Here is a 12,414-nt window from a genome sequence, read left to right on the forward strand (position 1 = left end):
TTGGATTCCCACCTGCTCTCCTTCTGTTCCGAACTGTCAGAACCCGGCTGTTAGCAACTCTGTTACATCATCTCTGATGATTTTCAGGTGAGTTACAGGAATAAGAGCTTACTGAACTATTGCTTCTTAATCAAGCCAATGACTGGGTTTATCATTTCTCTTAAAAAGTAGAAGTGAACATTTCACTATATTATGGGCTGTGGACACCAAGCACTCTTGTGTGTTTGACTGTTGGTTCCTCCAGATTGGTGAGGTGATGGCATGAATTAGGAAGGCACGTGTGGCCTTATGCTTCTTCAGCAGCATGTGTGTTGTTCAGAGGCTTTTATTACTATGTCACTTAAATTGAGCTGAACAAAAGACAGGATTTGCATAAAAAATTCAGATTTAAATATGGCCCCACACATACAAAGAACAGCACTTGGTTTTAAAGTCAGTCCTTAAAGAGACAAAGAATGCTCCCTATCTGCTCCACTAGATTTTTGAAAACCAAGGTTGTCATTCATTCATTTCTTAGCGGAGGTTTCATTTTCATTTGTCCCTTCTAGTGATTGGATGTATTGCTCGGACTCTCACCAGCGATGCTGAGTAAAGCAGCATCAAGTAAAGTATCTTTCAAGGCAGTGTTCCTCACTCGTATGGTCTGCAGGGCAGGATTGGTTCCTTCCCAGGTTAAATTTGTTTGATCCTTTCCATCTGAAACACACAATAAAGACAGACACCTCAATGACAATGTGTCAGAATGAGATCACGAAGTTACCATTTCCTCCAGCAAGCAACCACTTGGAAACCTGTTTAATCCACAAAACAAATCAAGGTAATTAGTTCAGTATGAACTAATTTCACATATTTGCTGAAAATGTAAGGATCCTCTTTCTGCTAGTTACCTTCTAGTTCTAGTTCCACTAGTCCTTCTAGCTACTGGTGGCCAGACTTTCCTTTTCATTCTGGCTGGCAACGCTTCTGATGCTACTCTCATAATCTGGAGCCAAACCTTAGACTAGTCTAGGCCCCTCTACCATCCTTTGGCAGAGCTCTCCAAGGGCCAGTGTATACTTGTTGAGGACCTTTGCATCACCCTGATTTTCCAATAAGACTGTTTTTTGGTAGCCAGTGCCTATGAACAGAGAATGAGATGTGCAAGAGGCCTGACAGTTCAAAACACATTTCCTAGAGTTAAACAGAGCACAGCTTCTACCAATATATTTTCCAACTATGAGCAAATTGCCTTGGATTCAGAGAAAATATTATGGCTCCACCCTATGTGCTTAACTAATACCTAAGCTGAGAGCAGAGCCTCCTTCCTAACCAGTATGAGCTGCTCCTCTTCTAATCTTAGTCCCATGTCAGTGCCAGGCTTGTAAAGTACTTTGGGATGAAGTTTTCTGTGTAGATACAGGATATTACATTACTGTGATTAGATACATTATGTAAAAAATGGATGGTTGTTTTTGAGAAGAGATCCTGAAAAACAAAATGAAAGCCTTCCGGATCAACCCACATGCTGATACAAAGAACACAAACTGAAGAAACACACAGAGTTATCAGGACCAAAATATCCAAAGTACTAATGAATTATCAGTTAGATCATGTCGATGTCCTCATGTTTGCTGCTATTAACCGTGTTGCGAGGTGTCCCAGCCCTATTCAAATACGTGCTTCTCCTGTTCCGATCTCTGCAGCTGACCCACCGAGAGAAGCTCCATCACAGCACCACAGCTGAGGCTGAGGTAGCTGAGGGAGACCTCAGCGGCCAGAAGGACTCTGCAGAGCAGCCAGCTCATACCTGGGACAACTCCTATTGTTCTGTATCAAAGTTTTGAAGAAAGTCAATAAAGCTGAAAGGAGGAGGGTGAAAGGCAGGGTATTGCACTGCAAGAGGCCATGACATTATTAATATCAACAAAAGTGATACTGTAGAGAAACACAAGGCTTACACAGCTTGTCAGGGGAAGCTATGACTCAGTTCTCCTTCTCCCCTCTAGCCCTGTTTGTTAACTATGAAAAGCAACTATGCAAGAAGAGAGTTGCTCATAGAGCTGTCCTGGTGTAACTATACTGACAGTGATGATAACCCTAACACAGGTAGAACAAACCCACTTTTTCCAATACACCTTTGATGAATTCCTCAAGGGAAATACACTATACTGACAAAAGCACCTCTAAGTTTAAAACAGCTTTGGTATTTACTGCAAGACATCTACAGCATTGTTTAAAATTATATCCCTACCCAACTATATTTAATTTTAATGTAGAGCTGTCTTGACAACCCAGGAAATGTGCAGAAAATCCTTCTGTGAATTTACTGGGAGAGCCTAAAGAATCAGTGCAGTTGTCTATCCTTTGTCTAGCTTTGGGAGAGGGCTAGCAAGAAATGTATCTGAGACTTGTTTCAACAGAAAGCTAGGAAAGGGAGTAGGTGAGCAAATTCTTCCAAAGAAACAGCTCTTGGCCGGCCTTTGGGAACTTTATATTCTTATCCTAATAAAAGAAACAAACAAATAACAAATAACACCCCCACCCCAAATCCAAAAGCTCAGTCTCTCAGCAAGGGAACAGAAAACACTGTCTTCAAGAAGAATTTAGGCATTCCATAGTCATGATGTACTAGGCTTATAAACATTATAATTCTTAACACATCAAAGATAATGTAAAAGATTTTCATAGTGTCATATTAGCCAACTACATTCCTGAGCCTGAGATTACCCAGTAAATACGCATTTTCAATATGCTATCTCTTTTTGCTCACTTGTTTGTTTCTGTTAAACCATGATATTTAAAAAAAAAAAATCACAGGAATTTTGGAAGTCTGTTTAACACCACTGCTTTTTGAGCAGCATCACTCAGAAATTCCAGGCCTAATAAGTCTCAGATTTTGTAAAGCAGCTGGCCATACGTTTCAACTCCAGGATACTATAGCTTTTTTCTGGTCTTTCAGTATGGTTCATTTTCCACCAACCAGGGTTTGTATAGGAATCTTAGTGGCAAGTTTAGCTGAAGAATGATACCACCCATCCATAATGACAAGTTACAAAGCTTAACATAGATTTTCAGCACTGTTTTTCTAGAATAACTGCTAGTTATTAATAGGTATTGAACATCTCCCATTGATGTTCTGCGGAATAGCATTACCCAGTTGTATCCTTACCTGAAGTAGGCTGATGCTATATAAAACTACTTAGATTTCTATAGAGGGTCTGATTCAGTCTTTTTTATTTTCTCTGAGTGATTCAACTGGTGGAAGTGGCCTAAATATTATAGGCAAGCACCTGTAACCCTTTCATGGGGCTAGAAGGCATTGTGAAGTTATTTTTAGTGTATGTATGCAAATCAACTTCAGTTTGAAATAGTCTGGGAGAAGTTTGAGGGGGATTTCCCTGCTTTATGTAATCCATTGTTGCTTCTTAGCTTCCTCTATTCACATGGCCAGGAGGCATAAGCATGACACCGCTGGTAATTTCTCAAACTCAATCTGAAAGTGAACACAATGTGCTCACTGACAGCAGTCTTGCAGGATTTTGGTAAATCCTCAGATGCTGGCTCAATGATATCTGCAATAAAGGAGGCCTGAAGGAGCAGTGTGGGGAATAACCCAGCTGGTAAGGACTCCATTGACTGGGATGCTTTGAAAGATGTCAGCAGCCAGGAAGATGATCTATCTGCTATCCCTCGGATATAACTCTGGCCTATCAAGAGCTCTAATTTTACATTTCTTGATCAGTTCAGAGTGCTGCACCTTGTGCATATGTGCTGTCAGTTCAGTGTGGGGCAGTTACCAGACCCCTGCAGATTGAACTGCAAGCACACAGCTGTGGCTGCCTTCCCTGGCCATTCCCACAGGGAGGTGAGGAACAAAACTTGTCTTACCATGTGCTCAAGTGGATCTAGTCCCAGTAAAGATACTCACTGAAAAGACAGGCCAGGCAGACAGAAGATTTAAGGCAGAGGGGAGAAACACCCTGCTTTCTAGCAGCCCACAGAGAGCTCTGTGCTGCTATGGCCAGATTGCTTCTGATACCCAGGTGAGCCTGTTCAGTGCTAGGATGGGTATGACTCTCTACCCAGTGCATCGTGCTGTACAGATTGAGCTGTTACTGTTCCAAATTGGAAGATTTATAATTCAGCAACTATCCGGATTCTGAGAAACACGCTTACTGAAAACCACAGCTAAGGGAAATATGACAGGTGAAGTAAGCATGGTGGCACTGAGGAGGAAGGAAACCTCTCTGCAGTGCACTGATAAGAATGCACTTGATATATACTGTGCTCAATCCGGACAATCTGCAACTGGGAAAACACAGGCTAGCTGAAGGAAATTCAGCTTGGAGGCCCTAGGGACTGAATCAGTCTGTTAAAATGCTTTGTTGATCTTATTTATCAGTACTTAATTAGGATGCTTAACCAACACATTGGAAAGATAGTAACTTAAATATTCAACAAGCTGACCTTTCAGTTACAATATGACAATGCTGAATAAAGTTCATGAAAAGCTTGTCCTTCCTAGGTACTCCAACAAAGTCAAAGGGAACTGGACTGGACCAAAAAAAAAAAAAAAAAAAAAAAGAGTAAAAGAAGTAGGGCACTATTGTGGAGACCTGGTTAAAAATCCAAGTCCTGCCATGGGCTCATTGAACGATCCTGGGTAAGTTGTTTCCTGCTCTGTGCTTCAGTTTTTCGTATCTGAAAAAGAGTACAACTATGTTGATCTTCCTTGTAAATTGCTAAGATGAATAGCTAGAAAAGCAGTAATACATTATTAATTACTTATTATTTCTAAGGAAAAAAAAGCAAAGAGAAGAAGCCATCAATCTTTCAGCGTTTTCCTGATCCTCATAAAAAGCGCCACATAACGTGGATTTCACACAACAGAAAATTTTGGTGAGCCATCTTTAAGAAGAAATAGTGGGTGCACAATTTAAAGAAAGTTAAAAGCAGGCAGACACTCAGGAAAACGCTCCAGATGGTGAAATGAGTTAGGCTGAAGAGCAGGCTCCCACAGGAAGCGGTGAAACCCCCATTGTTTGAGACACTTGAAACTGAATTCTTCAAAGCAGTGGTTTATATAATACAAGGAACTGTTCTGCACTGCCTCGAAAAGTAGTTGCACTGGGATGACCTGCAAGAGCTACACCGACCACTTCTACCGTTTTAAGAGGATTCTTGCCACTCTAACTATGAAGAGCTGTAGACTCTCTTTTTATCAGTATAGTACCTGGGGAATATCTACTGGGGAGTAGCTACATTGTGTTTTTGCAGGAGACAGATTCAGCATCCCTCAACAGATCTTTCATGTTCCTAGTTCCGAGATCTGAACTTTGTATGTCCAAGAGGGGAAAAAATCCCCCTATTCTGTGTTTGAGAATTACAGTGTGCATCCTACAGACAGACCATTTATTTCCTGTATTTCACTTTAATGAAAAACTGGGTGGCTTGAGTTTTACAAGCAGTGGTTTGCAGAAGAAATACCATGATTTTAATGGGAACCAAATGAGTGATCATTACGTAAATGGCATTATGAGACACAGAACTAATGTTGAAACGTTAAATACTCTGGGTCAAACTCACCAAAATGGGAACTGGCAGCAGTGTGCTGGAACATTGGGGTTTCTCCACACACAGATAGTACTGCAAACATTTCCCGCTGCTGCTAATGCTGGTTCAGCTCCTCTGGAGGTAGTTGTGGAGGGAGTCTGACTGCTTCTGTTGTTACTGGCACTTAAAATCTTAAGACCTTCTCTGAAATCCAAATTTAGAGCTTTGGGCCAATTTTATTGATACAACTTCGTTTACTGGTTGGAGCAGGTAGAGGAAGAAAAATTTTTAAAAGGAACTTAGAATTAGAGTTTTAATATCTTCATTTCCTCTTGGTCTCATACCTGCTGGTATAGAAAAAAAAGAGGTGGATTGATTCAGATGGCATATGTGCACTAGTGACCCTGTCTTACTTTATTTGCTTGGGCAGGATGGGCACGGAGTGCTCCTGATCCCCTCTCAGCCCCTCAGGCAGGAGCACTGGGCCCTGGAGCAGCCGGACTGTGCACCCCAGCACGCCTTGCCTGCTGCCTCTGCGCAGGAGGGCTGGCACTGCCGGCGTGCTGCCCCCGGCCCTGGCCAGAGATGCAGCAATTTCCTCAGGAATGAATCACGAACGAAAAAACAAACAAGAGCTATTTAAGAAGGTTTTTTTTTTTTTCCCCCGCAACTGTCCTGTCCAGTATCATATTCCTGACAGTTTATTCTTCAAGAATTTAGTCATCTAAGGTTTCAGTGACTCATGTGATGAACCTTCTACCGATTTCCTGGAAAGAGGCCTGCGCGATCCTCTGCACCTCCCTGCCATTTTCCTCGAGGGTCTCATTCTCACTACATTTTCATATGTTTCAGCTTTCCTCCAGTTTTGGGGTGGAGGAGGGAGGCAAAAATATCCCGAGTGCACACAAATTCTCAGTGTAACCAGAAAGTGGCATGGTGAAAGAAACATCTGGAAAACAAAGACAGGCACTGAACCAGAGACTCTCTTTTGGAAGTAGCTGCCTCTTGGACTGAAATCTGGTTAGAAGAAAAGGAGCTGCTGTAGAAGAGCTGTGTGGTACAATATGGTCATGAATTTACCAGGGTCGTACCCTGTAAAATGAAGATGAAAAAGATTTGAAGGCTCTCTCAGATCATTGCCCGGGTGGCTGTGACTCACCCTGGGCAAATGCCACTGATGACAAGTACCCTGACACAAACTATTGAATGAACCGGGCTGGATGGGAACCAAAGTAACCATTTTACATACTTGGGCCAATCTGAAAGACACTTCTGTGCAGAAAACAACTGCTTCCTTTTCCTAATGAAAAAGAAAGTTCAAAAGCTGCTCACAGACAGCTTGAAGGATACTTCAAGCAACCTCTGATCTAAGCAGGGTTGTGCTATGCCTACAGCAGACAGCTGCCTGGACATCAGCGGTGCCCAGACCGTACCTTCTAGCCCATACAGAAGTGCCACCTGTGCATATTTACCTTACAGTAAAGATGGGGAGGGGGGTGTCTAACGTTCTTCTTAAAATATTCAGAAATGTGTGTGAGTGTGAGCCCATCAGCATAACTACAGAAGTGTGATACAGCTCAGTGACAGTGTTGGTGCATGTTTATAGGCCTTCTATGCCTAAATCAGCAGACTAAGCATCTTGGCTTACCCTAACTTGCAGTAGGTCTAGTTAAGGAATTTGTAAATCTGTCTGATGGAGACAGGGCCAACATGTTCATCATTCTTAGGGGATGATTTCAATGCTCAGTTACACCAGTATAACTGGCATGTATACTGGCATATATATATACACACATACATACACACATACGTATATGTGTCAGTATATATACACTGACATGCATCACAAGCCTGTTCCCTTTGAAGGGATAGGGTGTCAGGTCAAAGTTGGCCCAACATTCTTTTTATTAAAAAAAAAATAAACTTCTATAAGACCCGATTCCAACAGAAATGTTTCCATGATTTATTTTAAGAAGGGAACATTCCCCTGCAGTGCTCACCGCAACCCAAACATTGCAGCACTGTGTAAGAGCATGAGAATTGGAGAGGAAACTGAAGAATCTATTTTCACTGCTCCAGAAGAGGAATACAAAAAGTAAACAAACGGCAAAAGCAGTGACAAATAAATTGGATTTCAGTGGTGGCTGCAGTGTTATCTATAGTACAGCTAAGGAGAGCAGACTTGAAGCATGCATGCTTTTCTAGTGATTTCTACAAGATGTGTAACTAAGTGTCAGATGGGGACTCGTGGGAGCTATCTACACTGTAAGAAAGATTTATTTTTCTTTGGTTGATCCTTTCTGCTCCTCACACCTTCCCTTTCACATCTGGGAAATGGAATAGCAGACTAGAAGAAATTGCCTCGCTGTTTTCAAAGCTAGAAAATAATTTGAAGTTTGGTCAAGTTATCCAGGGAACAAATCTCTCATTTGTGGGAGAGCTCTCAGATGCTTGAAAGTAATGGGAAAAGTCTTTCCTCTAGATATCTGGAGCCTTCTATTCTACAGAAAGGGGGACCTGCCTTCAGTGCTACTGCTTGTTTCTTTGCTCAAGTTTGCAAAAAGCAGCAAGTACTAGGAGAAGAAAAAAAAGGGGTGTATGGAGACAGAAAGAACTACTGAGTGAGCACATGCTTTCCTGACCAACCCACCAACTGCATGCACGTACACATGCATGCAGACATGCACACACAGCACACAGCTCCTCAGTCTGAAAGGTCTGTGAACCAAGGAGAGAGGAAAAAAATTAGTGAAGCCTGTTCAAAATAGACTGTAAAGGCCGATCCTGTGGCAGATTAGTGATTTCACAAAAAAGTTTTTGGAAGCCGTAAACAGGAAACAGTTAAGTAAAAGCAGGTGGAGCATGCTGACTGCAGGAACAACGCAGGAAATAGCTGAGCGTCTGAATGGATGCAAAAAAATTGCTCTTCTGCTCAGTCCTTGGCAGTTGCAATACGCCCGCTCCTCCTTCTCCTGGTCCTCCTTTGCTACCCTTATCTCCCCAAGCTACAAAGTCTTGCAGTCTGCAAACACCTTTTGTTTGAGTAATCTGCTCTCCTTGAATCTGGGAACCAGCACGGGAGAGTTGGGAGGTTCTGCCTGGAAGGCAAAAGACAAGAGGGACTCACCTACTACCCAAAGGATAAGCCAGAAGTACCCAGCAGTACCCAGTGCCTGCCGGGTCTGAGGAGCCAGAAGAATGTCTCTGGCTAGTGCCCCAAGTGCTGCAGTCCCAAGTGTATTTAGCATAATAGACAACTGGAGAAACATTATTCTTATTGCCCTTTCCATTCTAGGGGGCTCCCAAAGTGCTTAGCTGTAGGAATCATTCTCCATCTCTACTGAAGTGCTCTCTCCCTTCTGGGGCAGAGTACTGCAGCTGTTTAATAGCTCACAGCAACATCACACAAGCAGATGGAAAAGAAAGCGAAATGTGTAAGAAGCATTCTTTCCACTTTCCTTCTAAGCCATCCTTTCTCTCCTCTTTGTCCACAGCAATTTGTGCCAATTCCAGACAACTCCAGATGTGTGTCTTTCCCACCAGTATCTGCAGAGACTTGGCTCTGGAGATGGGGATCTGCTTGCCAACATACTGCCTCCCAGTGCTTTCAGCCCCAAGGGTCGAGTTCCTGCTGCCACACTCTCATCCCTGGCTGTGCTGCCAGACATGCTGCGGGATTGGAGGGCAGACATGCTGGTAAGAAACATGCTGCTTTCTTCTAGATGAGTATAGCGTTGATGTCAAATTGTTTAACATAGACAAGACACTCTTGCCTTCAAAGCATACTAAACAGTCACATTAATGCCCTGAGGAAAGTTAAGAAAGGAGCACATAGATTAGTTTGAATTATTTTGACCTTGACATTTTAAGTATTAGATGGTAAAGCTATGTTGGTGAACTCTAAGGTATTTCTCCTGCTCTCCTAGATTTAAATTGAAAAAAAATCTGTTTCTTCTTACATTCTGTGCAAAGAAAACACTAATGGCAAATGGGCTTCTATAGAGTTACAACTGCACTAACAAAAAGGTTTTTCTGGTAAAAAAATCTCGCAAAGAGATCTTGCTCTTTTTTGACATTGCTATTTTGGCAAAACTTATCACGTGTTATTGGGAGTTCAAACTTATGCTGCCTTTTCTACATCTTTTAAAACAAAGAGTTACTATACACAACCTAACACTTTTTAAGTTCAAACTCTTAAATCCTACTCTAGATAGGGCCTTCGGGAGTAACATTCAAACTCACTGTGCCCAGTCTCCAATATCCCACATTTCTGCCCCGGCCATACCTTCCCTTCCCAGGGGTGTCCTGAGAACAGTCGTGACCAGAGCCCGGCACACCGCACCGCTGCTCCCATCGGAGGAGGGAGGGGGCACTGCCAGGGCAGAGGTTGGTGCAGCCCCTTCTGCAAGTGCCATCACACTCATCTAAAATGCCATGGGGTGTAAGTGCACAGAGAGGATATGTCTATCAACTTCAGGTGGATGGCAGGACAGCTTCAGGGAGTTAAACCTTGGCACTGACCTTTGGGAAAAAACGGCCTGTGATTCATATGAATCTAAGTAACTGGGAGGAAATAATTGGAATGAGCTGAACAAAAATAAACAGGTGTCTCTTTCCTGCTCTTTTCACAGTTTCTGCTTCCTTGCACCCTCACCCACACTTTTTGTACACTTAGGTTGTTGAGAAAAATGGCAGGAATGAGGTTCCTGGTGTAATTACAGTTTGCTAAGAAAATCGCAGCCCGCAGCAGTAATTCCTTTAGTGCTAGAGACAAATGAAGCTGAGGTCTAATCACAGTCTTCCCACTAACCAGGCCCTGAGTCTAATCTGTCATCAGCTGAGAGGCCGCTGGCTCCCACTGCGTGTGTGAACCCGAGCTGCTCGGCTCGTTCCTCTCCCCTTGTCCAGAGCCAGGCAGTGCCAGAGGGAGGGTATGTTTCCATTCACTCCTTGCCCTCAGCTACAGCGATACTACAACTTCAATGGGCTGCTTATCTCTCCTCCATGGCTGTATCAAGGCCACTCAAAGCCTCACTGGAAAGAGCTCAAGTGGTTGTTTTCAACTTACAATGCCGCACAGTGACTGCAGTTCAAAAATACAATTTAAGCTGAGATAAGTTGAAGGAGAGGCTTAATGAAACTGGCCTGTAGCTAAGTCCTCCTTCCAAAATGTATGGCATTTTCTGCTTATTAAGAGGACAAGACTGCACTCAGTCATGAATCATATAACCCCCCTATGTTAACAACAACAAAACCCAAAGTACTATGAGTGCTAATGATCGCAGAAGTAGGAAGAAGAGGGAAAAGCAGAATTGGGTATATTGATAAAAGAGCTGGGAGAAAGCATACATGTAAGGAGAGAGTGAACAAATATCTCCTATATGTTATACACAGCTGTCATTGCCACAAATGTTTTGTATCTGACATTCAAAGACCCATGTCTCTGAACTTCTCTGTGCTGGTGAAAGAAACTCGAAAAACAACAGACCTCACTGCTCAGGAGTGCCCCTGTGCAGGCAAAAGTCACCGTGGTACTAGATTAACATCTTTAAATTGGATTCTGGTTATAGAAGGAAACTGGCTGAAGAAGTCTATTTCAAAGACATGTTACTGTAGCATGAGTGACCTGGTGAGAACTGGGACAGTCCTTAAGCTGGTACCCACTTTATAGCAGTGTAGTTAACGGGTGCCCTGAAGTAGTAGGGGAGACGCTAGGTTTGGGAGGTGTAGATTAAACAGCTGCACTTTGAGTAAGTAGCTCTTAAGAACAGCATAAGGGAACAGAGTAGGTCATCATTTATCATTTCTGGTCAGAAGCAAAAGCATATTAAACTAGCTGACTTTCTGTAGCAGCCTGTGGCCAACTCAATTTCTTCATGCTCAGCTTTTTCCAAATCTGCACATGGTAGCTGGGCACACACGATAATACTTACCAGATCTCTGCAGTAAAGGCGTGCACGGCAGCTTCTCAGCCACTGACAGACCGAGAGGAACAAAAACTGTAGCACGATGTCTCAGAGAGGGGGAAGGAGTGACTCATACAGGAAGAAAAACAAAGTAAAGATGAACTTAGAGCATAAGAGGCAGACCGTTGGCTGTAAATCAGTTTTCTTGCACTCAGAAGGGTGGGTATTAGAGTGAGAGGAGTTGTACTTGACAGTAATGGAAGTCCAAGGAAGTTTGATTAAGATTAAATGGCAGTCACAGGCCAACACAGAAAAGAGGCCTTAAGGCGAAAATCAAAGACAGGAAGTGACTAAGTAGGTCAGAAGCTGTGGGTAGTGAGCTGAATAGATTAAGTGGGACTTGGAGCAACTAAGTTAGCTCTGCTAATGACAAGTGATAACACTTACAATGTCACTAAGTTTAACAAATCTGACTCTGAAATCACCTTCAAGGCCTTGATAGCAAATCAGAGATTGCTGACTTCTAATAGTATCTACATCAGTGCAGATACAGTATGTGTTTTAACAAGAGATCAGTTTTACAGTCACTTTTTGACCCTGCCAAGCTTCCTGTAAATAGTGTGCTGTTTTGTCTAAACAGGATTTCTTCTTAAGGAGCTAGAAAAATGAACTGACTAATAGGAACTGTGAGACTCTGAGAAGGGCCACTACTGCAGGTTGAAAAGACAGATGCAATGGAGAAACTTCTTTCCACCCCCAAATTCAATAAGTCTTTGATTCAACAGCTTTGTTCACATCCAGGGCAGCCGGAAGAGAGCAGTCACCTTGTATTTTTGTACCTGATGAGAAAACCCCAGATTGTATGTGTGCACTGGGACAGTTCAATGTGTGTCTATTCCAACTTCAAAGAGGCTTTCAATGCTCTTTCAGATGTAGGGTGTGAGGAAGGGTGAGAACTGCTAAAGCTAGCCCCATC

The 12,414-nt window shown here is 42.8% G+C and overlaps 1 protein-coding gene across 5 annotated transcripts in view; it reads right to left on the reverse strand.

Moving 5' to 3' along the window:
- Nucleotides 1–272: 272 nt before the first annotated feature.
- The window catches only part of RAD51B (RAD51 paralog B), a 446,199-nt gene continuing 434,057 nt past the window's right edge, over nt 273–12,414 (reverse strand). For 4 of the 5 annotated variants that reach the window (XM_074909727.1, XM_074909731.1, XM_074909728.1 and 1 more), the window contains one exon: nt 273–696. In XM_074909727.1, the coding sequence (XP_074765828.1) occupies nt 545–696 (152 nt within the window). In that variant the 3' untranslated portion in view covers nt 273–544. The remainder of the gene's footprint in view (nt 697–12,414) is intronic. The other variant, XR_012633866.1, reaches the window with a different exon arrangement.

The sequence above is a fragment of the Athene noctua genome, chromosome 6 (genome assembly GCF_965140245.1).
Source record: "Athene noctua chromosome 6, bAthNoc1.hap1.1, whole genome shotgun sequence".
NCBI lineage: Eukaryota > Metazoa > Chordata > Aves > Strigiformes > Strigidae > Athene > Athene noctua.